The 27,670-nt window shown below is 39.9% G+C and overlaps 1 protein-coding gene across 2 annotated transcripts; it reads left to right on the top strand.

Moving 5' to 3' along the window:
* The first annotated feature begins 310 nt into the window (after positions 1–310).
* On the top strand, positions 311–27,487 carry eya2 (EYA transcriptional coactivator and phosphatase 2). Of its 2 annotated transcripts, none has more exons than XM_063911341.1 (16): positions 311–594; positions 10,556–10,635; positions 11,149–11,190; positions 11,625–11,749; positions 12,396–12,512; positions 16,108–16,184; positions 16,398–16,581; positions 17,057–17,193; positions 17,317–17,400; positions 20,799–20,888; positions 23,123–23,181; positions 23,947–24,107; positions 25,389–25,503; positions 25,654–25,775; positions 25,898–25,998; positions 26,351–27,487. In XM_063911341.1, exons 4-16 carry the CDS (start codon positions 11,647–11,649, stop codon positions 26,429–26,431), a joined length of 1,431 nt encoding a protein of 476 aa, XP_063767411.1. In that variant the 5' UTR covers positions 311–594; positions 10,556–10,635; positions 11,149–11,190; positions 11,625–11,646; the 3' UTR covers positions 26,432–27,487. The 2 variants fall into 2 exon arrangements, with proteins under 2 accessions (XP_063767411.1, XP_063767412.1); XM_063911342.1 differs by having other exon boundaries at positions 11,555–11,749.
* Positions 27,488–27,670: the final 183 nt, after the last annotated feature.

The raw sequence follows: 27,670 nt of genomic DNA, 5'->3' as shown, positions 1-27,670 counted from the left end.
TCGTTGTGTAAACAAATGAAGAAGAGCTCTTGACCAAACAAAGATTTAAAAAGAAGATTAAAGAGACGAAGAAGAAGCTGAGGTCTACTGAGGGAATAATTGAGAGGAGTAGTTGAGATAAGGGCGCGTGCATTAATGTACGCGCGCGCGCATGCACACACACACACACACACACACACACACACACACACACACACACACACACACACACACACACGTTGAGGCTACGTGCAGCGCGCGCAGGTCTCGAGAGGAGGAGGAACCAGAAATCTTCTCTCATTTACTTAACATCACTTCCCATCGCCGGGAAAGCAAACACGCTTCTGAAGCTGCAGAGGAAGAGGAGTGAGATCGATGTGAGTGAGTGTTTGCAGAAAGCTGTCAGCTGTCAGCACCTGGAGACTCCTCTTCTGCTTCTATTTCTACTTCTACTTGTTTTCAGCAGCTGCGTGTCTTCCCGAGCACTCACGTTGTTCCTTATTTTGCGGGACACTTGTAAAAAAAAAACTGCGGGTGTCTCCTGGGCATGGAGAGGCAACTGCTCTGATTGATACTCGGATTTTTTCCACTTCACGATCTTCTCTCTGAATTATGGTAAGTGTAAAATACTTCGGTATCTTTTATATTAATTCATATTGATCATGACATCGAGTGTACTCGATTTCGATGGGTTTTATTCTGGAGAAATCGTTATATTTAATTAAATGAGTTCTGTCTGAAAGATTTCTGTTGCTGCTTTTCAGCTCTGTTGGTGTTTATTTTAGTAAATCCTTTAAATAAACATGACATGTAATTAACTTTTAAGAGCAGGACTATTGCCTTTAATTGCTGTGTGGATTTTAATTAAATCTATGACTAAAATGAACGTAAAATGATGGTACGTTTACAGAAAAATAAACGTTGATGAATAGCCTCATCAAATGTCACATTTATTTTAATTACTCCTCTTCAAATTCATTTTAAAATAAGGCTTATATAATAATGAATGAATTTGAAATTGTGTGCTTTCATATATTACTTTACTACATGTATATTTGACTATCAGACATGCATGTACAAATTGTAAATGAATCCTCGAATATGAAATGATCCTTATTCAGACACCAAGTTCTTATTGGACACAAATTTAATATAGAGGCAAACCAGCTTGTAATGCATTAAAATGTAGGCCAATGTTAAAGTAAATGATACATTTTCATTTTCAGAGTTGGAAATGTTCTTGTCAACTAATTATAACTGATTTCTTGTTTAATATTAAGGTTTTATTATTCATCCCAATTGATTGTGATAGTCATTAATAAGAGCAGAAAAAACCTTAAATCCTAACATCAACACATCAGCAATTTGTGTTTCACTGAGCCCTTAAAAGAGAACCGTGTGTGAGGCACCTTCTCTCAGATTGAGCTCCTTTGTTTTTCTTGGTGCTGGTTGAATCGGTGCAACACTTTTGGCTCGGCCTAAGTACAGAAGATTACACTGAAATCACTGACACCCCCTCAGCCGCCATGCAGGGACCCTCATTAACTAAATTAGGGGAGCCTCGCTAAGCATTTTTCAAAGGCTGGTATTCATATTTTTCAAGGACCCCTTTATGGCTCCAGACGAGAAACAAACTCAATGTTGTTTCAACCATTTAAATCACCTTTAAACACGTCTATCAGCCGCACAGTTGGAGGAGCAACCATTTAATGGGGCCCTTTAGTTTTTGAAAATAAATAGATTTAAAGCAAAGAAGTCTGACATTACATTTTGTTAGAATCTGATAGCAATTTTGTCATAACATTTAAATAATAATTCATTTTTAAGAAATAAATATAACTTTTTATGAATTTTAATCGCGCTATCGGTTTTGCGTCGATGGTAATTAGAGGTTTTGCATCCTTACTGCAGGGCAAGCAAAGTTAAAGTACTGTATAATGAAACGTGTTTGCCATATACAAGCTCCAAAAAATGTCTCATTTCAGAATTGTATAAAATAAACCAAACATATGTCACTGTCATTGGTCTGAAGTAAACCTTCAGGGGTATGGCCAACCACAAAGGATTCTTATTTTTTAGATAGTTGAAGTGTCAGACTCAGGTCAGAGACAGATAATAAATCTCCTTAAATCTCTTTTTATATACCTGCGATTTAACCCCCTCAAATACCATCCAGGGGTCTTGTTGGAGGGGTGGAGGGGAGGTGGGCTCAACCACATACGGAAGGTGTGTTCTTGGGCGTGTTTGATTTAACACTGCGGTTCGTCGCTTAATAACATTAGGCCCCATTTCTGAACTCGCTCTCCAGGCTAGGCCGGGTTCCTCGCAGTCTCTCTCCCTCTCGCTCCTTCATGGTTCCTATTACTAGCTCTAATAAATTGTGAATAAGCAGCAGCCCAAAAAAGTCCCGGGCTGTGGAGAATTCCCCATCCTGTAGCGCAAGGCACCCCCTCTTAAGAAAACACAAATTAATTCCAAACCCCTCTGTAGCCAAACGTTTGTGGAATGATAAATATTTTCATAGGAAGCTCTGCTCTTCCTGACTTTATCTGCACAAATTTCATTATATTTCTTTGCAGCTGCACAGTTCTTAACATTTTTTAAGCTTCTGTTCATCTCTTTTTCCCTTTCTCTCCTTTCTCTTTTTCTCTGGGAGTCAAATATCCGTGCTGAATTGAACTCAAGGTTACACCAGGGCTCTCATGTTGACCTATATAGTCTCAAAGAATACTCAATCTATTCTCTTAGTCTTAGAAATGCGTTACCTATGTACTAAAAGCTGGACGGATGACATTCATTTTGTTTTATTTGCTGAACTGAAGTGAGTCTGTTGAATATTTTTCAGTTAGATGCTGCTTTTCTTGTTGTACATCACCCCCATATTCAGCCACACACACATCTTTGTGTTGTGGCTCAGCATACAGAGCAAAGCTGACTTAATTTACATCTTCCCTGTCAACCTGCCAATTTTAAAGAAAAAACATTTCCGCGACTGTTCCAACACTGTGTGCTTTATGTTTGATATGGTGATTTAGGTGCTGAGTATCATTATATAAAAGTTTATCTTGGTACACAAGAGAAACAAAATATATCATTAAAGCAATCACTATTGAAAAGACCACAACAAATTGTCAAAATAATAATGTCTACTTTTATTTAGCATTACATTATCGTGTTATACTTGTTAGCCTTTTTAAATATGTTTCCTTATTTGTTTATTTGTAATTTTCTTCTTTAATTATTGAATTCTCCATTACTGAGCAACTACTGTCACTGTTCACTTGTTTCTTTAGTTATTTGTGAGAAAGTCACTGAGGAATAAAGTAAAAGCTTCTGGGTTTTCATGGATTGAATGCTTCTGAACTTTAAACAACTTCACGAGCAGCAAGCATGAGTGTAGCCTGATATGTGCAGCTGTCTGCATAAACAGAAGGCCTGACTAAATCAAAACTCTGTCGGCTGTTCTTCCTAAAAGTCTATAATTACAATACGGATTTCGAGCGACAGCAATAGGTGATACTGATATGCAAAGACAATACAATTAAGTGGAGACAATATGTGTTTACTGAGTTACTGTATTATACGTTTTTTAAATATGTCCCAAAACTCTTTTTCTCTCAGTGTGAATTTAGCTGACTTGTCTGAATATTTGTGTGTGTGTGTGTAAGAGGGAGGCTTGATCCCAGGTAGAATCCATTGAGCAGTGTTTTGTCTGTTTTGTTAGACCTCGGAGATGTGTGTGTATGTGTGTGTAAATCTGCATGTAAGCATCAGTATGTTTAGTGAAACAAAAGTTCAGGAAATGAAAGGAATGAATGAAAAGACATGCCGGTCACACCACTGGTTGAGGGGTTGTCTCTCAAACAGTTTGCGGCTCGAAAGTGATCACACTTCCCTCTCAATGTCTTCCCCTTTCCCACCCTTCCCTCCCTTTTTAATTCCCTTAAGCCCCAAGGAGCACCCGGGGAGGCCTTGTGGCGATGTGTTGGTCTTCGTGTGTGTGTGTGTGTGTGTGTGTGTTAAACCCTGTGCTGTCAGCAGACAACAGCTGTGTCTCTGGCCATCTCCACTCTCCTTATCTCTACTTGAGAATGGAGAAGCCACACACATCGCAGCGTATAGCCTGCAGTGACCACATTTCATTTTTCTGCACTTTCAGGACTACTTTCCAATGAAAAGAGAATATAATAATTCTTTGTGGCTCTTTGAGAATTTTTTACATTGAATATTTTCCGGAATATAGATTTCTTCCCCAATATTTTCCATATTCTGATGCCTACTCCAATTTATTACATCTCATTTGATTTACCCTGTCTTCTTATCTCTAAAACAGACATAAATCAATCTGTTGCTTTCATTTATTTTTTCGCTTACTCTGTATCACACACACTTCCACTGTAAATCTAACATTATAGAAGTAATTGGACCTCAGTCCGTCTGTTACGTATGCAAGCTTGAGCTACCAGCGGGCTCTGTCTGGCCAGCTGTTAGCAACTACGGCGGCCACCAGCCATCATTTGCTGAGGAGGCTGATGGAGGGCAAACCTTTTTGTCCTAATGACTAATAAAGGAGCCAGTCTGAGAGAGAGTGTGTGTGTGTGTGTGTGTGTGTGTGTGTGTGTGTGTGTGTGTGTGTGTGTGTGTGTGTGTGTGTGTGTGTGTGTGTGTGTGTGTGTGTGTGTGTGTGTGTGTGTGTGTGTGTGTGTGTGTGTGTGTGTGTGTTCATTAGAGAAGGCAGGAGCAGTCATGCAGTCAAGCGTGTGTCAGTTTTGAGTGTGCGAGCGCGTGTGCGTCCACCCTCCCATCACTGGACCAGATGTTTTTTACCTGGGAGCCAGACCACCATCTGACTGGGGTCAGCCCGTTACTCCAGCCCCACACCCGCTCCTCCAGGCTGCTGGGAGGTCTGCCAGCTGTCCCCCACTTTGACCCGCGTCCCGGGGCACTGGTTCTGGGGTAGTCAGAGTCTAGACCTTGGGGTAGGTGGTCCTTTTCGAATTTGGCAATATTACTAGGGGAAAATTGTTACCGGTCTTATTAGAGTTTGAGTGCCGAGATATGGGCTGTTAAGGCAAGTGAGGGAGCATAAAAAGAAGGCAGTTGAGTGTTTGTGCTGGAGAATATCACAGATTTAGACGCTGGCATTGTTGAATAAAGAGGTTTTGATTACTGAGGGACAGAAGGGGGTAGCTTCTGGCATTAATGCAGTCTTGTTGCAGGGAGTTAGTCAAGTGGAAAAGAAAGGCCACCAAGCCTGGGAGGTAAAGTTACAGAGTGCAGACAGAGTCGGCAACAGGTTCACTGCTGCCAGAGATTAATTGGAGCCTCTTGTATAATAACTTCTGTTCCTTTCAAAGGACTTATACATCTGTCATTATGTGACTTAACTGTTCGTGCACTTTTAATTTAAAGAACTTTAGTACAAGCCAGGTCTCTGTGTGTTTTTGGTTATTCGAAGAGAGTGTCGCAGAGACTCCGGTGAGAGTAGAACCAGTCAATAAAGGGATTAATCACTTGCGTAGGTTTTAAACTGGTGCTCAAGTTCCTTCATTTTTGCTATGATTATTTGCTGCTTGCTGGCTGTGTGAAACCTCATTGAGATGGGTAACTCTGATAGTAAACAAGGTGACAGCAACATGGAAACATCTTACTGCTGTGTTTTCGCTTTTAACCGTCTCAGCAAATGTTTGACTTGGTATGTGGAGTCATCTAAAACACGACTGGTTACTGTTGACATTAGCATGTTTTTCCCAACGTCAAAAGTAACGCACTGTTGCTTGGGTTCGTACTTTGCAGAAGTACCGCTGTGTATGTGTGTAAACACAAATGTTCTGTTAATTGATTTGGCAAAAACAGCATTGAACTTATTAACACTAACAACACCTCAATTAGACTAGAGCTTCTATCCTTTGTAGTCCTGCAGACAGGGCATTACACTGGCAGTGATGACACACTTACAGCTAATGAATGCGCCTATATGATCACAGACACACACTTGGAATGTGTTTGCCTCTTAATTAATTATCTGGTTTTGAGGTTGTTCTGGGTGGAGATGATCAATCAATAATGAACATCTGTCAGTGGCGACCGGCATGTCTGAGCATCTGTGTCTGCACACCCAATTTACCCGTTTTGGTAAATCAGTTACCAAAAAGAAGCATTTTTTACTTCTTTACACCTTTCTCACTGATATCCTTATTTTATTGAACACAGGTTCATAGACTACTTGTTGGATAAATTATAGTTTGCTGGCCAAGATGGAAATTGAGAGTATTTTAAAAGCCATTTGCAGCTCTATTATTCAATATCTATTTTGATATTTGTTACAATATTTTTTTCAAAAAAGGCAAACATTATGTTCTGAAAGCTTCTCAGTTGTGAGAAGCTGGTAAAAATATATATTATTATGTAAATTGATATCCTGTGGTTTTAGGCTGCACAAAACTAGTCATTTAGATTTTTTTTTAAAAATTTGATGGACTATTTTGAATACTTTCTAACATTTAATAGACCAAATTACCACTAAGTGGTACCACAAAATAATGTGAAGAATGTTATCAAAAAATGGATGAAATTACTGATTCTGAAACGTTTTGCATTGAAGAAACATATCAGAGTTTAAACAGCAAGGAGCGGTGTGTTCAGTATGTGTTTGTGTATGGATGGATAAATACGTTTTGTGCATGTGACGTGGCAGATGAGCAGTACAGTCGGTGTTTTGAAAGATAATCAGGCTTATTGTGTCTTAGAGTATTTGTTAGGGCTGGCTTTCTCCTTTTATCATTAGCCAGAAGAGATTTTAAAGAAATTGTCTAGTAAAGCAACTTGAGCATGTTTTCTACCTTTTCACCTTCTTCATAAGTCATCTTCTTTTCATTTACCTGAAGACGTTCTGCCTTTGTTTAATAATAAATGTTAGTATAAGGCTAATTCTGCTTCTACTGCTGTCAGCCAGAGGTGGTTAAAGAGGGCAGTAGCTGGCAGATGGCACAAATTTCCACCACCAAGCTCTTGGAAGTGTCCCACCAACTGAAAATACTGGGCCCTTATGTTCTGTGTCTTTTATCAGTGGCCGCAGCAGTGAATCAACCCCCAACTCTGCCCCAGGCTCTCTGGCAGCCTGTCCAAATTGAGGGCTCCAGGTGGGGTCCCATATGGCATGATTACAAACCAGTAGGTCATCTTGTCGGAGAAGCACAGTGTTTCAATAAAAGTTAAAAACATGGGAAGGTCACCGGGTGTCTGACCAGACTCTCACAAGTCGTATCAAAACGTAGACATTGACGCAGCACACATATTGACACTGTAAACACATGTTTTCCTGACCCACACCCTTTTCATAGGGATCCCAACCAACTGTAAATAATTTAGTTCACTAACAGTGTGTAATAAAGTAAACACAACTTGAAAAGTGATGAGTCACGAGTCAGTTGCAAAACATATAAGCAAACCCTGCCAGTATTTTAATTCAAAGAAGATAGCTGACTTTTTATGTGAGGAATTAATTAATGACAATACAGGGGATTCAATTGATATGCAAAATATAACTCTGAGTTTGCTGTTTTCATCTGACCTTAAATTAAATATGACTCAAAGCCATACATCCACCAAATGCTGTCACAATGTTTAATCAAAGAAAGTCAACTTAGTAATCATTGTTAGTGAAACAGTGTTGTGTTTTTATTTTTTTAATGTGTGCTTTTTTTGTTACAATCATTATTTGCGTCTTTTGCCGCCTTTGCTATGGCGCTTGGAAAAGAGAAACGCTTATCCCTTAGGTGCAGTCAGACTGACAGAAGAACTTGGCCCATAAGGATCAGTTTCGTATGTGTCAATCTTTTACTCACTCAACAGTTTAGTCGAACAACAGGTAAATCTGCATAACCTCAGCGTATTCCTCTAAATGTATCAAATGACATTCCATCTTAAAGCACAATATACCATCCTGTGATGTAATCCATCAGCACAAAGGCTAGAATTTGATATCCGTGAAAGAAGCAGTGGTCTAGCAGAACCCTGGGACCCAGGTGAAGCTGGTGGGACTGGCCTTGTGGCCTTGTGGCCCCCTGTGGCCCCGCTGGGTTTGTTTTAGCTTTAGTTTCAGCCCTCAGCCCTCCACATCTCTGCTGAGCTCCGCTCATCTTCCCTCCGGTGTCCTGCAGTTCCCATGGCCTTGTGCGCCCTACTCCCAGGCCTCACCCTGAACCAGGAAGTGCCTTCCCTATCACACACAGTTTTTGTATTTGTGTGTACGTGCATGTGTGAGCATGAAGAACTGTTGCAGGGATGCAGCTGAAGTCAAAAGGACTCTGAACAGGCGTCACGTTTACTTTTGATCCCTGGAAAGTTCTAGGGAATGCTAAGCACAACAGGACTTTACTTATTTTCCCTCTGTGCTGTGGAATCATAGTTACTCTCTCTCGAGCTTCACACTTCGCCTGTGATAAAGGTCAGATCAGGACCCCTGATGGCTGCAAGGTCATAAGAGGCATTTCAAGTGGAAATTAATAGATTATGCATGGTTAAAATTAAAAGTACAGATTTTAAATTCAGTTGACGCAAACTAAAACACTTAATGTGTTGCTTAGTTGAAAGATTCAGACTTCAGACTCCTCATGTAGATCTAATTAGATTAGAAATATCAGACATTTGCAATTTCTTTATAATAACAAAAAAGCCTTAACTGACATGACAAAATGTAAATGGACTCCTTAGTGAGACATTTACCATCTGTTTTATTTGTGTTTATCCTACAGTCAATAACACAAATGTGCAGGTGGATTTTTCGCTCTTAGTGGCTGCTTTATGGTTTGAAGACATTTATTTACTCAGAAAACACTGTAGGCTGTCTGAGGTGCTGTAAAGCCGGGAGTGCGGTTCCATCAGAAGGAGCTGACACAACATGAGAAGTGTTTTCTCTGCTATTCTGTCAAAAAGGCTTTTGTTAGTGACATGGGAACAACACAAACGATACTATAAGACATCTCAGGATTTGTAATGTCAGTAAAGCTTCTGTTGATCAGCAGAACGTCACAATTTTTGTCACTTTTCTTAGGTTGTTCTTTTTTTTTCTCTCACCTTCGTCTTCTCTGCTGCTGTAAAACCCTGCTGCCCCTATATTTCATGACTGTCATCTGTCTCTTTCTTTGTGTTGTCAGTGAGGTCAGAGGTCGGGCAGTTAGCTGCAGCTTTGCCGGAGTGGAATGGCCCAGAGGCAGAAACAGAAAGAGGCAAAAACAGAAAGAGAAAAGGGAGGGAGAGTCAGAGAAATTAAATAAATAAATAGAAAAGCACGTTGTGCAGGTGAGATTTTAAGGATTCTGGAAAGGATAAATGAAAGGGTTATGAATTCAACCAATGTAAATACAAATTAAGGCTGTATAGCATGATACAGGGTTACAATTGAATATGTTGCAGTGCTGTGAGCATGGTGATATTTTTCCGAACACAAAACCATAAATAATCAATTATAGAAATTCACTTTTTTGTACGCAACAATGTGATCTACGTTGTTTCACAGTCACTATAACACCAAATTACTCTTTATGGAATCTGAGCAAAGTAATTAACATTTGACTACATATTACAGATAAAATATCACACATAATAACAAGATACTTAAGTAAATCAAGTACATTTACTTGGTCAAACATAGAGTAAATTGTGTGACTTAAAAAAAAAAACCATTAGACTCCACTCTTCTGGAAAAGCCGTGTGGTTTTGGAATCTGGCTGCATGGATTCACTCCCTTCATCCAGAGTGATGTTTGGTGATAAGGCCCGTCTCGCAGTCAGTGTTCCAACTAATCCCAAAGGTGTTGGATGATGTAGAGATCATTGCTCCTTGCCAGACCAGTCACATTTTCCATGTCAAACTCTCTGTGATTCTGTTTGTGCAGGTTGGAACAGGAGGGGTCCTGCACCAAACACATTAAGATTAACCTCTATATGAAATAATAGAGTCTGGGTAAAATGTGTTTGTTGTTCACATACTGTTGGCCCTATTGTGTTAGCAGATGGAGTTTTTACCTAGCTGATTTCCATTACAACTTAAGTCACCCATCATACATCTTGCTTCATGACTGGTACCTTGAATGATTTAGCTGTAGCATCTGCTGTCAAACAGACTGACCTCATTCAGCTTCCTGCTCAGACTCATTCATGTGGCTTTCACCTTTTGACCTCCAGCTTACTGAGCCGAGACCTTCAATGCCTTCTCTTCCTTCACCCTTTTTCCTTCTTACTCTATTATCATCTTTCCTCGTTCCTCTTAATAGCTAAACACACAATGCAAGGCATAGGTGCCAAACAGCAAGATGACTCAGCATTTTGTCAGGTTCTTGTTGCTCACCATTTGACTTTCAGAGTCGCTAATGACCCTACTCTTCACATCAAGACCGCATTCATCTTCTCTGTCTGTCCTTGAAAGTATTCACCTCTTGAACTGTGTTTGGAAAAAAATACCTGCTCCCCCCCTCCTCCTCATCCTGCTGCAACGGGGCCCAAGGCACTTCGCCATGTGTCAGTCACCTGCATACCTGTGTCCTGATGATGTGCATTTGCTATTGTTTCCACAGGAGAGTTGACGGCTCGAGAGGAACCTGACTAACAGCAGTGTGACGGGATAAAGAGGATAAAGCTCTCTCTATAGAGTCAGGTGAGAGGGCAAAACTACAAAGAAAAGAAAGAGTAAAGTGCTTCAGATGAAAGGTGGCTGCTCTCTGCAGTCACTGCAATCCTCAGGTCTGCCTTTTAACTCAAAAAATATTTGTATATGTATTATATATAGCTTGAAATAGAACCTTATGATATAACTGGGCAGTATTTTTGGGAGTGAGGAGACCGCTTATTAGTCTGTTTTTGGTGTTTGAAATCAGTAGAACCCTGATTTTAGTGGTAATTATATAAACAAAATGCACACTAATGTTGTCTTTTTGTGAAAACATATCACTTATTGTGGTGTTAGAGGGTGTTGTGCATTACACAATATGTTTGGACTTTTAAAAAGGCGTAATGCTGATGGTAAATTGGTCATTTAATGTAATGTGTGAGAAGCACTCAATCACATCTCAGTAATTCACGTTTTATCTTAATAAAATGCATTTTTTAAATTTCCTTTCTGTTTTTACTGTTCATTTTCTGACATTGCCTGTTCTTGTGTCATTCACAGGGCTTTTTATTATTGACTTCATACTCATCGTACCTACTGCAGGTGAGTTTTTCATGGCATTCTTCACTAAGGTTGAAAGTGGAATTTCATTTCTACTTTGTCACGTTTTGTGCTGTGTGTCTTCAGATAGCAGCCACATCATAGTTACTTTAAACTGTGTGATGTTCATTATAAAGTCATTATCTGAACCTTATGTTTTTATTTTCCTTATAATTAAGTCTGACTGAGTCTTTGTTTTTGTTTTTTAATGCTAAAAGTTGCAAATAAATTACCATCTATTCAGAGTCTACCTACATATGCACCCAGTACTGTTTGTGTCAATATTTCCTTTGTTCTAAAGAATGTGTTTGCATGTTTTTACATGTTCAATATGTGCTTCCTCGTCCTCTAACGGTGACAAAAACAGGTGTTCTGTTGTTAAAGAGAACGAAAACCTGTTACCAAAAGTTTCCTCAATACTCCTTCCCTCTTTAAAGTCAGCTGACGGGGAGAGGTGTCATGGCTGCGTACGGACAGACTCAGTACAGTCCCGCCCTCCAGCCTGCGGGACCGTACACACCTTACACTCACCACACACAAGGCTACAGCATGCCCTCTTACAGTGAGTACAAACAATCATGCAGTGATGTGGATGTGTTGTATATTTTTGAGACAACGTCAGATTCTGAAAGTTAGTGTCTATATGTTTAATTCTTCAAAAGGCTCACTTTTTAAAAAAACGTTATTTTCCATCAGAAACCTAGCAACTTCCATTTTTTACATCCCAGCTATCATAAAAATGATAATAATGAAAAAATGCAAATTGATAATAGTACACATATAATACACATAAGGTCCACATATGATACACATAGTACACATTAAAATGGTTTAGGTACATGTTACAGTAATCTACAGCAAATCTGTATTCTAATTCAGCTCAAAAAAAGAATTGGTTAGGAAAGAATACACAGGTTTAGCATTTTCATGTATGGCGGTGACAAGACAACAAGCAGAATAACAATACAGCATATAGGACAACATGAAACTGGAAACTAATTCAGGTGGAAACTAGGCAGACGCATTTGTAATGAATACAAGAAACCAGAATATTGTGTTACCACGATAGATTGTTATACATGTGTATGTGTTATTCGACCCCCAGTTGAAAGGCAGACTTGGTTAACATTAATCAGTATGTTGTCTTATTTTGATGTAACCAATCAAATGTATCTTGTACTCCTTTGATGGAATCTCTTTGTGCTTAGACATTAAAACAGAAGAAGGCCTGAGTCACTCTCCAGGTCAGACAGGAATTCTGGGATACTCAAACTTCAGCAGCACTCCTCCTGGTCAGGGTCTCTACAGCTACTCACACACACACGGTAAGTCTGAAATACTGTGTGTATTCAATGTATGGACACACTACCACACACACACACCTTATATAGACCAGCTTTGATTTCAAACTTAATGGTAGAGCATCCATCCTCATGCTGCCTTCCTCAGCTCCTCTCCTCTCTCTTCACTTTTTCTTCTTTCCTCTCCTTCTCTGTGCCACACCTGTTCTCCATTAGCTGCGGTCTGGACTCGTGGCGTCAAAAGTCTCCCCACCCCTCCTTTTTTCTCGGGGTCAGGCCCCCTTTCTCCACTCAGACCAACAACACAGCATGCAGGCGCTTGTCTCTGTAAGAGAGAAAGAGACTGTGAGAAAACACGTAGACAGAGGATAGGAGAACGGAGAAAAATAGAGGGAACAAAGATGTGGGCAGAGGGTCTTTGTCGAACTCAAAGGAACTGTGTTCAGCTCTCTGCCCACACATGGCCGTGTGTCAGTGTGTTTTTGTGACTGTGTGTGTGTGTGTGTTTCTCTTCTGTACACATTCCGCAGTCGTCCGGCGCCCAAAGCATGACTCGCTCAGTGCGACTTTATGGCTTTGAAAGCAGCGTGAAATTGACCTTGTGTGTGAGAGGGGAGAGGTTAAGGTGAATTATACGGAGGGGTGAGGAGGTTTAATGTTGCAGACGGGGGGGGGGGGGGCGACCCTGCTACACTGTACGGATGAGACAAAGAGAAGACAGGATCAAACAGTAAACAGATGAGGTTCAACGCTTTTCATCCCAGCTAATGTATGCTCAATTAAATGGAATATGAGCTACTCTCTTTATTATTATGCACCTGGCATTTAAACACAATCTGAAAGCATATCCCATATTTTGCTTATTTTTGTAAGTTTTACATACGTTTTTGACGGGTTATCATAAGAGATTGTAATTGACAATGCTAATACAAGTCAGATAAGGCAGGAAACATGAATGAGAATGGCACAGGCTTTCAGAAAGTCAACAGTTTATCAAAATCTATCCAAACTACTAAACAGCTTTGCTAAAAAAAATCTAATTTCTCAGGATTTGCACTAAAAGAGCTGGTATTGTAGGTCAAAGTTAAACAAGAAATCAGACTGGTCAAGAAAGAGTCATACATAGGCTTAGGTTAACCTAACTTATTTGGAAGAGAAAAAAGAAAAACATTCATCGATTCGATACAAGAGATTACAATGTTCTCACTTGCAGTTTTACCTCCAAATAAAGTAGTTTAGATAACCAAACGTGTGTGTTTGTTTACAACCTATCAACTAACATTTGTAGTTTTTGCCCTGTCTGACTTCATTTTAGTGATTTCAAGTCTCAGTGTTACCAGATCTCAGATCCCCCATCAGATCAGGGCCAAATATACCAAAATAAGACTCAAGTTGTACAATGTAAAATCAGTATGGTTAAGCCTTATTTTGCTCAACTGTCATGGAGAGTTGATAATAAGCAGTAGTTTATGAGGGGGAAATTGTAGCTCTTTTTTCTGTTACCCATGTTTTCAGCCCTTCCCAAATAACTACATTTTTCCACATCACTTCCTCTTCACTGGGAGTTTTCAGATGTCCGACATTATATGGGAATGTAAATATTCCTGTGAACACACAAACGATAAAACATCTTACAAACTGCTACGACCTCGATGCTCTTTTAGAGCCCGACTGCGGGACAGAACATGTTTTTCCTCAGAGAGTGTAGTTTGAGTTTGTAAGACACGATTCCCAAACAAAATACATTTGTTTGAATATGTGTAAGCATAAATCATTAACTGCAAACTTCAAATGGTAATAAACTGCCACAACAACCCGATGTTTGTAGGATTTCGGAATGTTTCCATGTCGTCCATTATACTGTACACAATGCTTTAGCATGCACACATAGACACACACAAACACACCACAAAAATACATCCAAACACACACTGCATGTACAACTGAAACCAAATGGGGTCTATGGGAGCTTTTTTTGTGTGTTTACTCGACAGACCTCCTGGATTTTTCCTTTATTCGCTTTGAAGAATGTTGTCCGGGGAGGTTTCAGTGTGGTTCTTCCATTGAGTCATTTGTCTCCTGTTTGTCATGCACTGTGGAATGGCAAAAAAATAAATGGGGAGCAGCATGAAGCTTTAGCCATAGACTGATGTAATAATGGAAAGTGGAATTGAGTAAGGGAGTCTTTACAAATATCCTGGTTCAGGTCTTGTCAGGGAAGTTGAGAGTAAATCTTCATTATCGCCAAAGGGAAGCTTGAGCTCGCACAGTTCAACAGTCAAAACAGAATGAGGAAGATCAACTTTCAATCTATACTTATACTGCTTTGAATAACTTACTGTACATAACAAAAAAGCAACTATTGGCAAAGGTTAATTGACGTTTTCTTTTTTGGTTCCAGGGAAATGTAATTGCAATGCACACAATATTTTTCACAACTAACTGTCAAGGTATGTCAATAGGAGGCCCTGGCTTCCACCCAGCACACAATGCGGGCCAATCACGATGCTGCCAGTTTGCTCAACTAACCTAACCCGTTAACCTTACCTGCATGACTTTTAAGCAGGTGCTGCGCAAAGTTGTTACTAATTTATCTAGAAATCTATTTGATGGATTGATTGTTTGCAGACATTAATGGTTCCTAGAGGTTTAGTTTACTTCTGGAACCACTAGGAAATTGAAATTGTGAGGTCTTGAGTGAAATGTGTTCACAGCCATTAGACGGATAACATTTAATGTTCCCCTCAGGATGAATTTTAATTACTTTGTTGATTGTTTCATATTTAGTGCCATCATCAGTTTAACACTTGGTAAATGTTAGTACCAAACCAAACACACTGAACTATGATGGTGAATATGGTAATAAGGGAAACATGCTGCAAACTGCCTTAGGTGGAGGTAATATAATTGGATTATATTAGCACAGACCTCTGCCAAGGCCAATGGTGCATTCAAATGCTCCTCGTTTCCCCTTTTGGGAGCTGTTCTTAAGCTGTAAGCTGTGAGGAACATAGATGCTATCCAAGGTATGTTGTTAAAGTATTTATTTTGAACAAACTGAAAGTAATTTCTGTATCTGCCTTTTTGTTTCGGATATCGCTGAAATGTTATGGGTTTTTTATTGGCCCATTTTTCACCCTTTTACCATAAAGATCCTGCAAGCAATCCTGCTCAAAGGCAAGCAGACAAACCTAGACTGTAACCTGTCTGGCAAAGGTCATATTAATTATTCAGACAAACAAGCAACACGGACAGACTTCACAGAAAGATGCAGGGTGAGGCAGCGTCACTGTAGGAGGAAACTGCTTGGAGGAAGACATTCCTGCCTTGGCTTGATTATACTGAGAAGATTCCCAGAGCAGCAGCACACTTTCCCACCTGTATTGTTATGTCAAACATAAATCTCGCTCCCGGCTCCTGCAGCACTGAGCTGTCACGGAAGAAGGAGTTAATATTCTTCACACAGATCGGATCGTATATTGTGGCGTTACATCAGAGGATAATTCATTAATACAAGATGTAACAAGTCAAATCTCTCACCAGATTGTAATGGTTCTCTATCCTGCATGATGAATTATTTCCTGAATGTCTGACCTTTTGCCATCACATCGTTTCTCAGGTGGTGGGATTTCATCTGGAATTTTCCAAGGCACCCATGCAATCTCGAGTTCAACCCCATTCAACTCTACCCAACAAGTGAGTAATGTAACTTCAACAAGATGTTTTACTGCCAGGACATCTGAAGATCCTGAAAACATACATCTCAAATTATAGCAGTCCTGACAAATAATTCAATTAAGCAACTGTCATCACTGTCATATGTATTAATCATGCTGTTGATTTAGGACGTCTCTTGTTGGAATGATAAATGACACTGACTAATTAAAGTAAATGTTTACGCTTTGACAGGAGTTTTCAGCGTACTCGAGCTACAGTCAGAGTCAGTACTCTCCGTATTATAACTCTCATCACTACAACAGCCCCTACATAACAAGCAGCAACATCAGCCCTGCTGCCATCACAGCTCCAATAGCCTATCAGCATCCAGAACACCCCGTCATGCTGCCCAATCACAGCCCAGAGTCGCACACAGGTAAGGATGGACAAAGCACCTTATGTTATTTCAAATGGCCTAATCATGCCTTATATACCATGCCTTACTCCAAATAAAAAGCATACTGCATAAGGACTGTACTTGATATATTTGCTTGATTTTAAGAATAAAAGTAATGAAAAAACATCTGCTAAGGTTGTTTTAAACCCATGTTAAATGTAATTGTGTCTTTACAATACGATAAGGTAAACTAGGTGCCCTTTTAAAAAGAAACTAAGTAATATATGTACTGTAGGTTAAGTTGGTTGACCTATACATATGTTTTTTAAATGGCATATGCTAATTGTATGCCCTGGTATGGATCCAAACACCTTTAGTCCATCACTTCCCATAAAGAATTCTCTGCTACTAGTTAATCGAGTTAAAAGAGTTCCCCTTCAACACTCTCTTCAGTTACTAAATCAAACTTGTCGTTTTATAGAGACTGACATTGTTTTATGTGTGTGTGTTCTAGGCGAGTACCACCCGCCGCCAAGCCCCCCTACACCAGGTAAAGAGGAGGGGGTCCCAGCACGAAGGGGGTCGGATGGGAAGTTGAGAGGGAGGAAAAGAGTCAGTGACCCTGCACCACCTCTGGACTCTGACATCGAGGTAAACACACCCTCACACTGTGTTGAAAATTATCAGCATTTCTCTACAATATTTATCTTTCTCTCCCTCACACGCACACACACTTGTGAGGTTAACATTACATATCGTGTTATTTCTCTGCAGCGTGTGTTTATCTGGGACCTGGATGAAACCATCATAATTTTCCATTCGCTCCTCACGGGAACCTTCTCCTCACGTTTCGGAAAGGTATGAAAACAAGACCCCTCCCTTTGTTATTTACTGTAAACGCTGTAGCTCATCACACTTTGAAAACAGTTAATGATAGGGTAGATAGGCACAGTTTGGCACAAAACCCTTGCATCAACAAACTACCCTTGTTGTCATAAATTCACCCTCTGTCTGGAGTGCTTATTCGACTAACAGCCGAGTCCACAACCTTTGGGTCTCATCGCTGAGCATTTTCACATACTGGCTGTGTTGCCTCTCTGCCCTCTTGTTTCTTTTCATAATGCACCGTCTGTTTAGCTACCCTGGCATCCCGCGGCGTGATTGACAGGCGGTGGGACCTTTACATAACAGACAGGCAGCTGATAAGGGGCGGACAGTGGTGCGTTTCTTGTTTTTGGCCGTGGACGTGTGTTTTGAATTCTCACGGTCCCCCTGCGGGTTGACACAAGGCTGATTTTGAGGGGAGCTGCGTTTCTGATCAACTCAGCCCCTGGGCAGGCCATGCATGCTGTTGTTTCTTTTTCTTTCTGTTCTGCCACGGGGGGGGGGAGTAAGAAAGCGAGAAAGAAACACAGGGGAGAGAGAGAGAGAGTGGATGTCTTGAAATGTGACTCATGTGCCAAAAATTCCTGATTTCTCCCCACCACCCCGAACACCCCGCTGCTGGAGCTCAGCTGGACGGACTCTGACATCAAAAGTCAGACATGCAGGCAGAGGAATTAAATGAGTGACAGCGGAAAAACAGATTAACAATCCAAAGCATCAAGAAGGCTTACAAGCTAGCGACGCTTTCCCCTTCTTTTCTTTTTTCTTCCTCTTACATATGCTGCTGACTAATCCTACTCTGACAGCCATAATGCTTTTTTTCTGGCATAAGTTATCTCCACTTTATGTCCTGCTTTCTTTCTACTTTTAACAGTCCAGGCTCTTTCCATTAGGGTCAGCCTATTAAACTCTTATCATAAACAAATGTTTTGAACCTATAAATCAAGGCAAGTCTGGACCCGGCGTGCAGGAAAGACTAATGGTTGTGTTGAAAGACAGTTGTTTTCACCAGCCAGAGATGAACAGAGAACCACATGAGGAGCTGATTCCTTCCCTTGCTCTTCCATTATCTCATTTATCATGCAGCACCCCTCAATTCACTCTAGTGTGTTTCTTATATAATACGTAAGAGTAAAGGTGGGAACTTAAGGTGTTTTCCTCTTTGTGTCTTCCTTTTTAAATTATTTTCTGGGATTATCAGAAACAGGCTTTTATTCCCCCCTCTAAATAGACCAGCCCTTGATTTTTTAAAGGAAGTGATTATAGGTAATTATTTCAATTATTAGACAAGAAGAACAATCCTTTCTTAAGCCTTTAACTTCTCCTTCTTCATCCTTTCCATTCATGTCTTCCTTTTCTGTTCAGTGTTTCTTAATCCCTCCTCTTCATAATGTTCTCCTTTAAACCTTCTACTCCTCCTACTGAACTTTTTCCGCCCTTTGCCTTCGTTTTTCTTTACACCTTTTTTTGAAAGCTGGGGTATTTTGTAATTGTCATGATTTACCCTGCTTTTGTTATCAAGCCCTTTTTTGCCAATTTGAGCCAGAAGACGCCTCTGCTTGTCATTTAGAGATGCATTCATCTAAAATGTTCACCTTTGGCTGACACCCTGTTCTGTGCTTCTCCTGTCTCTCCGCCAAAGACAAGCCAGCGCTGCCATCAAAGCACACGGTGCGCATTCATACACACACCTGCTTTTGTAGCCTTGAACAACAACATGCCCAAGCTGTTTGTCAGCCTCACTGCCCGCACATTATGATTTATGTGTTTCTCCAGGTGATGATATGTAGTTTGCTAGTTAAGAACAAATGGAAGTCGGTGTAATGCAACACCTGCATAGTTGTTAGGGTTGTTTCCAATGCCAAAAAAAAAAGAGATGAAGGGAGGTGTAAGGGTGAAACAACCAGTGGTGGGGGGAGAACTCAGATCTTATACTTAATAAAAGTAGCATTACCCAATTGTAAAAATAGGTAGAAGTCCTGGATACAAAATTTCAATCAAGTGAAAGTAAAAAAGCAATGACATCAAAATCAACCGAAAGGTATAGTTATTGTTGGTAAAAGCCCATTTCAGAATTATATATATTAAATATTAAATATATGAAATACTGGATTATGATGCAAGTGTGTCCATCGAATCTAGTTAAGTTGAAACTTGATTTATTTCCTCTGAATGCTAGGAATATGTAAAGTAACTAGTATTACTAGTAGTAACTTAAGCTATTAGATAAATCTAGTGAAGTAAAAGGTACAATATTGGGTTTAAAATATAGTATGAAGTAGCATGAAATGAAAATACTCAGGTAGAGTACAATATCATACTTAAGTAGACTACTTGACCACCTTTAACACAGAGGTAATTAACTGAACAGGTGAAAAAAAAAAGGTGTGATTGTTTTTAAATGACTAAATCCACTCTTATGGATGTTATCATCATTCCAAGCTGTCACTGCCGTTCAGTAAATTCATTTATATTACAAGCTAAGGTAAAATAAAAAACGTATTTGATGAATACAAATATATGTACTTATTGTTTTTTTAACTGATTCAGTTTATTGGTGAAATGGACTAAATTATTTCAATTGTATGTGTATGTGCATAGTTTTAATGAGGTAAAAGGTGCAGTACATGGAAAATGCTGCGCTAAATGAAGAGATTCGAAACAAATAGGTCAGAAAAGAGTTAGTCTAGATAAGAATCTGCAGAGTTTGATTGACAGATACATATTAATAGTTGCCCCTCCCTAAAACCTGTTTGTCAATCCTGTTGATGAGTTTGAAAAAAGGAAGTGAAAGGGAAAGCTGTTAGTAGAGACACGCAGGCGGCTGCACTGACAAGGCTGGAAGACTTGTGACAAGTAATGATGTTCAACAATCCAATTAACTCATTATTCTCTAAATGCCAAACCTCTTGAGCCATCAATCCCAGTATGAGCTCATAATTTTCTCTATTAATAAGGGTCCCACCCCTGAAATGACTAGAGATGTTGTTCTGACCTCATTTCAGGCCAGGCTAGTGCAGTATACAAACATTATTATTATTTTTTTTCATTTAATGTGTTTAAATTTGTGTGACGGATCTAGATATAAGAGCCTTTATTGTGCCTGACGGGAAATTTGTTACAACATACGCTAACCATGCCTAAAGACATAAATCCATTCATACATTTAACTGTTAGTAGATAAAATGTAAAAGCTGATTAACTCCTAGTTTGGGATGATTTTTGTATGAATGTGTGTTGTATGCTTGCATGAAATGCTGTTGTAATTTTGTAAGTACTTTATAAATTAAATATATTATTATTATCATTATTATAAGTGTTGCTTTCAAAGCAAGTTATTCATTTTAGGGTGGATGTGTGTCTGTGTTCAGGACTCCTCAAAGGCGGTGTCTCTCGGTTTGTGGATGGAGGAAATGATCTTCAACCTGGCCGACTCGAGACTGTTCTTCAACGACCTGGAGGTGAGATTTTAAATTTGACTCATAAATTAAAACCTGTGAGGGGAGCATGTTCAGAGAATTACTTTATTTATTTATTTATTTTTGCCCCGTTAAACTAGTATATTACACATCATACGTTACTTCACACAAAAACCTTACTTATTATTTATTTTATAATAAATGCTGGTGCCGGTTAGCCTGGCTCCGCCCTCCTACGTACTTCCGCTCAATTTTCATTTCCCTTCAGTACTCAGGGTTTTCGGTATATTCGCGGGTTTCCCCCGGCCAATCTGTACCTGTCCAATCAGCGAACAGAGTTTGCAAGTTTGAGTTGTAGTTCATCAATGGCGGCCGAGAAAGATGCAAGCGAAGCTGTCAGTGCCCGGTCCGTTGTGGCAACGCTGCCGCGCATGACATACGTCACGACCAAACGTTAGCGGTTGGTTATGGCAGATCCAGAGTGGCAGACTCTCTGTACAAATGAAAATGTAGTACGAGAGTCTGGTAGGACCAGGCTAGGTTGCAGTGCCCTCCATCTCAGTTTTTTGTAACTTAAAGATTTATTTGAAGAAAGAAAGGAAATATCAGCAGTGAGAGAATATCCAACAGTGTTAGCTGCCTTCCCTGCAACAGATTTGACATTTGGGTGCTGCTTTTCTTTCTTGGCATAAAGCACAGTGGCAATCACTCTGGAAATCCCCTCACACAACTTCTTTATGCATTAATACATACTACTGAATTTTCCAAATAATTTCCCCTCCTCAGTTTAGCAGGAATGTTTAAAGGAGCGTTTGTTAAAGGGTTTAAGCGCACTCACAGAAAAGTTAGACAAAACCTGGACACTTGTGTAACCTCTAAAAACGATGACTCCTCAAAAAAAATCTCCAAGTGGTCATTAAAATGCGTTTTTAGTACGTGAAACTGACTGAAAAAGTGTATACGTTTTTCAGCCCGAGTTCTTTGGCCTTATTCTGACAAAGAAAAAAAGATTAGAGAGGGACAGAGAGAGAAAGAGAACAAGTACACTTTGTGCAGTAATTATAGGTGTGTGTCTGAGCATCGGAGAGGAAAATTAGTCAAATGGGAGGAGGAACATTTGAGAGAAGGGAAAGGAGCCAACAAAGCCATTTGCAAACCCCGGTCCGTACCTCTTCTTTTGTTGTCAATGCTCAGTAAATCTCTAAAGCAGCAGCCGCAGCGTGCTGACAACTTCTGTTCAGTCTTAAGGTACAATCATCCTGTCCTTCCTCTGTCAGTAACTGGATCAGTGAGGGTTATTGCTGCTGTCATAACTAAAGCACTACCAGAAGAGATTAAATAATTGCTATAATCAAAGTCAGAATTTCCAGTAGAAATGTTCCTATATAAAAGAGCAGATTGGTACGGCTGTATTCCACTTGAGTTGAAGGTCTTATTACTGGATTAAAATAACAATGCTCTGGAGGCCCTGAGTGGAGCTGCTCTGAGTTTCAGAGCCTATAAATCTCTAAAGGAGTCACTTGTATTGTATGGTCAGTAGAGGCTGCTTTGCAGGGGCGGATGGCACCTGAGTGGGCGGTGGGTTGAAGCCCCTGGGAATAGAGTTATGTGGAGATGGAGGGAAGATGAGGTAGCGTCTCCATCTGGCTTTAAGAGGGCTGAAAGGTGATAGGAGAGCCTGTCTGTCCCGGGTCGCTGGGTGACAATTAGAAGTTAAACTAGGACACTAATGTGTGCATGGGTGTGTATTATGTTGGAAAAATAGAGGGTTGGAGTATTCTGTCCTGGTTTACTTTGATGAAAAGTGACTCCTTGTTGTTTCCTTCATTTCCAATCTCAGTAACTGTTTCATTCATTTCTGATTGAACTGCATAATGCTGATCGGTGTTTTGTTTAAGCTATAGTGTGGTTTCAATCCCTGTGGTTCCTGCAGCATTAACATCCAGTATAGAGGAACAAAAACACAATGAGCCTTCTTCTGAGGATTCTAATAAAAGTGTACGCACCAAAAAAATAAATAATCTGATTTACTTTAATTTACTGCATGGTTTACCAGCATTGCACAGTCATGTTGACTGTCCTGTATGTCTGGCGCCTCAATGTCCCGTGTCCCAATACCTTATTTCCTTCTTCCTCGTCTATGATTTTAGCTCTTTTTTTTATTTCTGTAGCTGCTATCACCCCGCAGGCTCCCCTAAAGAGGGCAGACCTGCCTGTACAGCGCTCCACTCTGAAATGGATCTCTTGATATATCCGCTTTCTTTTTCATTTCCCAGGAATGCGACCAGGTTCATATTGATGACGTGGCATCGGATGACAATGGACAGGACCTGAGGTAAAGTGCTGCTGCTATGTGACTGTATTCCGTTCTGCTGCGACTCATGAACCAGACTTGCCCTCTGGGTTTTAGTGCACAGGAGGAAAAAAAAAAGCAGGAGATGAGACAAAGAGTTTGTGCGTGTCTGTGTGTGTCCATGCATGCAACCATGTGCATGTCTTTTATTTCCCCGACTTCCACAGCCATATAATATGTCACAGGATTGTCCAACAGTTTCATATCTCATCAAAATATCTCTTTATCATTCCCTCTGTCTTCCTCAGTCCAGACGTTTTATTGCTGAACTTGTTGAAGCACTTTAGGATACTTTTAAGGGTGATTTGAGAAAGAGCCAGACTGTACCAAAGTACTTTTTTTTATAATACACTTGGCCCTTTTCAATCTCAAAGATGTTTTAATATGTATACTGCCCTCGCTGAATGTATATACTTCATGGTTTCTTACTGACAAAGCTTTTTTATTCACAACACAACTTCAACGATTTCCAATTTTACAGCGTTTCTTATCCCTGACATTTTTGTGGTTACACTGGCACACTTCCCTTAATGTGATGAATGGTTTCAGTACTACCTTCTATTCATGACCTGAAGCTTGAATCCATTGCTAGAGCTAGAAACTTTATCCATGAATACAGTTGTACCAGATCCTATAGCTTCCCCCCCGAAACACCAATGATAGTCCTTCTATAAGGTGCTCTGGAGAAATGCAGTTTGCTTCTTTATGATCTACAACCTGACGGTTTCCTGTATTGTGATCCTGCAGCACTTACAACTTTGGGTCGGACGGCTTCCAGAGCCCAGCGGGGGCTGGCTCTCTGTGCCTGGGGTCGGGGGTTCACGGAGGAGTGGACTGGATGAGGAAGCTGGCTTTCCGATACCGCAGAGTCAAGGAGATGTACAACACATACAAGAATAATGTTGGAGGTAAGCTCCGCTCACATTATTTTGAGTTTTTTTTTTTTTATTAAAAAGAGAATCAAATGTTATATTTAAAATGATTGCCCTTCCTAATATATCATTTTAAAGAGAAAAATATCATTTTGCTTTTATATCTTTACTTTTTTTTGTTTTTTTTCCCCAATTGACTTGTTTTGTTTTATTTGAATAAAAAACTAAATAAAGATAAAGATAAATTTCCCACTACAGATAGCTGGAGTTAAATTTGATCATAGCTCAACTCTAGCCTGGCAATACCAGCCTATGTAATTCCGCCCATTTTCATTTTGCTCCTGTAAGTGAGACTGGGCAAGAACTCAGAATTCTATCGGTCCAATCAGCGAACAGGAGTAGGGGTTGAGAGCGATTACGTCGAAGTTGGTGCCGAGTTTGAATTGTATCTAGTCTGTAGTTCAACAAAGGCGACGGAGGAAGAGACACTGCTAGCTATCCGCCCGGTTGTTTCAACTCTTGAGGGAATTTTTCCTTTTTTTCAAATAATTGTTTCGAGTTACGAATTGTCCCCCGAATCCTTAGGTTACATTAACAACATCGACACATGTCGTTGACAGCCATTTTGACAGCCAGCCACGCTTGCAGGTAGCGATTTGTTACTGTGAAAGCAGAAGTAGGAAGCGTCAGGTCAGAGCCTGCCCTTCGGCGCATAACATACGTCATTACCAAACGTTAGTGATTGTTTAAAGGAATTCCAATGATTTTAAACTTCAGACAAGTTTCCACCCGTTACAGTAATCCAAATCCAATGATGCTGTTCGCCAGAGAGAATCGAAGTCAAACAGGCTGGTATTACCAGGCAAGCTCAACTCTAGCTCCCAGAGATTATTCTGGATTTTTCTGATTTATTTTTCTTGCCTTTAGATGGTATCAAGTTGTTTAAGCTTCCTATTTACACAGAGTATTTTTTTATTTTCCAGTTGTGCATCAACCAAACCTTTAGTCAGGTGAAGATTCGTTGAGTATTGTAACAACAAACAATAAAATGGATGATTTCTGACACATTACATATTAATTCAATTGCCTCATGATGTGGTGAAATGCAGAAAAATTGTTTAATTGCCATTTAGAATTATGAGTCAGAAATTGTTGTTGAATAAAGACTTCTGTGCTCTGCTGATTGGTGACAAAATAAAGTTTTGTAACAACTCAGAAAAATTATATTTCTTCATAAATGTAAGCTATAAAGGTTAATATCTTCCCTGTTTGATTTCAAAGACTGACCATCAAACTTGTCTTCTCCCTGATGGGCAGGTTTGATGGGCAGCCCTAAGCGAGAGGAGTGGTTACAGCTGAGGAGAGAGATGGAGGTGTTGACGGACCTGTGGCTGACTCAAGCTCTCAAAGCTCTGGCTCTCATCAACTCCAGGTCAGTTTCACGCTCACTTACACCGGCAGCTCCACACATATTGGCTGATGGATGTACATCGTTTAGTATTTTGGGGATTTTCCTGCAATTCCCATTAAATATCAGTTCCTGATGTGTCATAACTAAAGTGTGTGTCCTTTCCTGTTCCAGGCCTAACTGTGTGAATGTGTTGGTGACCACCACCCAGCTCATCCCAGCACTCTCCAAGGTGTTACTGTACGGTCTGGGCTCTGCTTTCCCCATAGAGAACATATACAGTGCCACAAAGACAGGTGAGGAAAATATAGGGGAAGGGGATCAGGGAGAAAAAGATTGTCCTGATTAAGAATAGCAAAGTCTTTCTTTAAAGGTGATATTTTAATGTTTTAACTTCTGTTTTAACTTCCTTTTGAAGGCAAAGAGAGCTGTTTTGAGCGTGTCTCTCAGAGGTTTGGTCGGAGAGCAGTGTATGTGGTGATAGGAGATGGAGCAGAAGAAGAGTCCGTGGCCAAGAAGGTATAACTCAATCTGTTTTTTTTACTACTGTGACTGCTGAAAAACAGCCTCAACTAATCAGTTAACTTTTAAGAGACACTTGGTTTCTGAAGGTTCTGTGTCTGACTCTAAAACGCTAACCTTTGAATTGAAATGTCACACTGTTTCTTAGACTTGGCAGGCATTAGGCTTTTGTGCATTATAGGCCAACATTTTATCCACATGTACTTTGTCACATACTGTAATCCCCCTTCAAAACCACAGTCCATAATTCACATCTGCACTGCATCTGCAAGGAGTACTGCAAGTTGCCTAAGGTTTGCATGTTTTACATTAAACCTAGATATAACAGATTTTATTTTTGTTTTCTTAGAAGAACATGCCGTTCTGGAGGGTTTCCTGTCGGGCCGATCTGGAGGCTCTGAGCCATGCACTGGAGCTGGACTACCTCTAGAGGGCGCAGCTGTCACGCTCTGCTCCTCCACCAAAACCATGAGAAGCTCCTGAACTCCTGAGAGCAGCTTCTAGACGAAACTGCCCCCTGAGAGACTGATTCAGATTCAGTGTTGCTTTTTCAAGGTGTTTTTTGAACACGCAGGTGGACAAACTCACACTAAAGCCAAAGGAACTGGGAGGATTTGGAGCTACAGTTTATCTGAGACATCAACATGAGGCCAAAAGCGCTGGACCGAAAGAAAGACCAAAGACAATTAAGGGACCAAAGCTTCATAACTAACCCTAGGGAACTATGGGTAATACTGCAAATACGTTTTTAATAACACATTTTTTCTTTGTTTAAATTTGCTTCATCTCAACTTTATGAAAGGTGTCCCACTTTTGTACACTATGAAAGTGATGCACTGAATGCAAAACTGTATGTCCTGTTTATTGAACACGATGAGTGTCAGATTGTTGTTGGATTTGTTGTGCCTTTTTTAAAATTTGTTGTGAGACTTAACCTGTTTTCCACTGACCAATACCATTACAGATGAAATTAGAAGCAAGACTTAAAGGTATAATGTAACATGGGATAGATTTTTCCTTAACGATTTGTTTTTATTTTAGATAAAAGTCAAATAATATTCTCTTCATAGTTAGAGGCTATTGAAATGGTTAGATTATATTCGACCATTAATATGTGAGCTATTTATTATTTGTTCAATACACAACACAATGAGGTATAAACAGTTTGGGAGCTTAGCATAAAAACATCCCCTTCAAAGACCAAAAATGTACTAATGTAAAAATGTATTGTCCTGCAGACGCTGTATTATAGGCCGGTGCTTGAATCCTTGCTTTTGATTCTGGGTTGTATATGTTGTCATGTTTTGAATCTCCTTTTCTGTCTTTGTTTCCTAATAACCTGTTTGTAATATAGATGAACTGGTATGGTTGTGCATGTGCCGATTACACTGCCTGTCAGTTTAGCCATGATTTGTATATAATGCTTTATTGTCGATTTTGTTTTGACAGACAGTTAAAATAGATTAATAAAAATAAGTTAATTGCATTGTTGGGAAAAGGGAGTCGAGTTTCATTTCATTTCACAAAGTTACACAACTCTGGGGCATATGATATGAGTGATTAAATAACAGATAAATAAACATTTTGAATTACATGTAATCTCAAGAGGTTTGAGAAGCATCTCACTCAGACTGAACTGTAGTGAGCTTTTTTAATGAAAGATCTCCCC

This window comes from Eleginops maclovinus, chromosome 20 (genome assembly GCF_036324505.1).
Source record: "Eleginops maclovinus isolate JMC-PN-2008 ecotype Puerto Natales chromosome 20, JC_Emac_rtc_rv5, whole genome shotgun sequence".
NCBI lineage: Eukaryota > Metazoa > Chordata > Actinopteri > Perciformes > Eleginopidae > Eleginops > Eleginops maclovinus.
The sequence above is the reverse complement of the archived record's forward strand: the minus strand, read 5'-3'. Positions and strand labels throughout refer to the sequence as shown.

What these genes read in the sequence shown, in the direction of transcription:
- eya2 (XM_063911341.1), top strand. Translation starts at nt 11,647, where the DNA reads ATGGCTGCGTACGGACAGACTCAGTACAGTCCCGCCCTCCAGCCTGCG. An exon ending in ATACAGTGCCACAAAGACAG is followed by an intron (nt 25,776 to 25,897) that starts GTGAGGAAAATA and finishes TTCCTTTTGAAG; the next exon opens with GCAAAGAGAGCTGTTTTGAG. An exon ending in AAGAGTCCGTGGCCAAGAAG is followed by an intron (nt 25,999 to 26,350) that starts GTATAACTCAAT and finishes TTGTTTTCTTAG; the next exon opens with AAGAACATGCCGTTCTGGAG.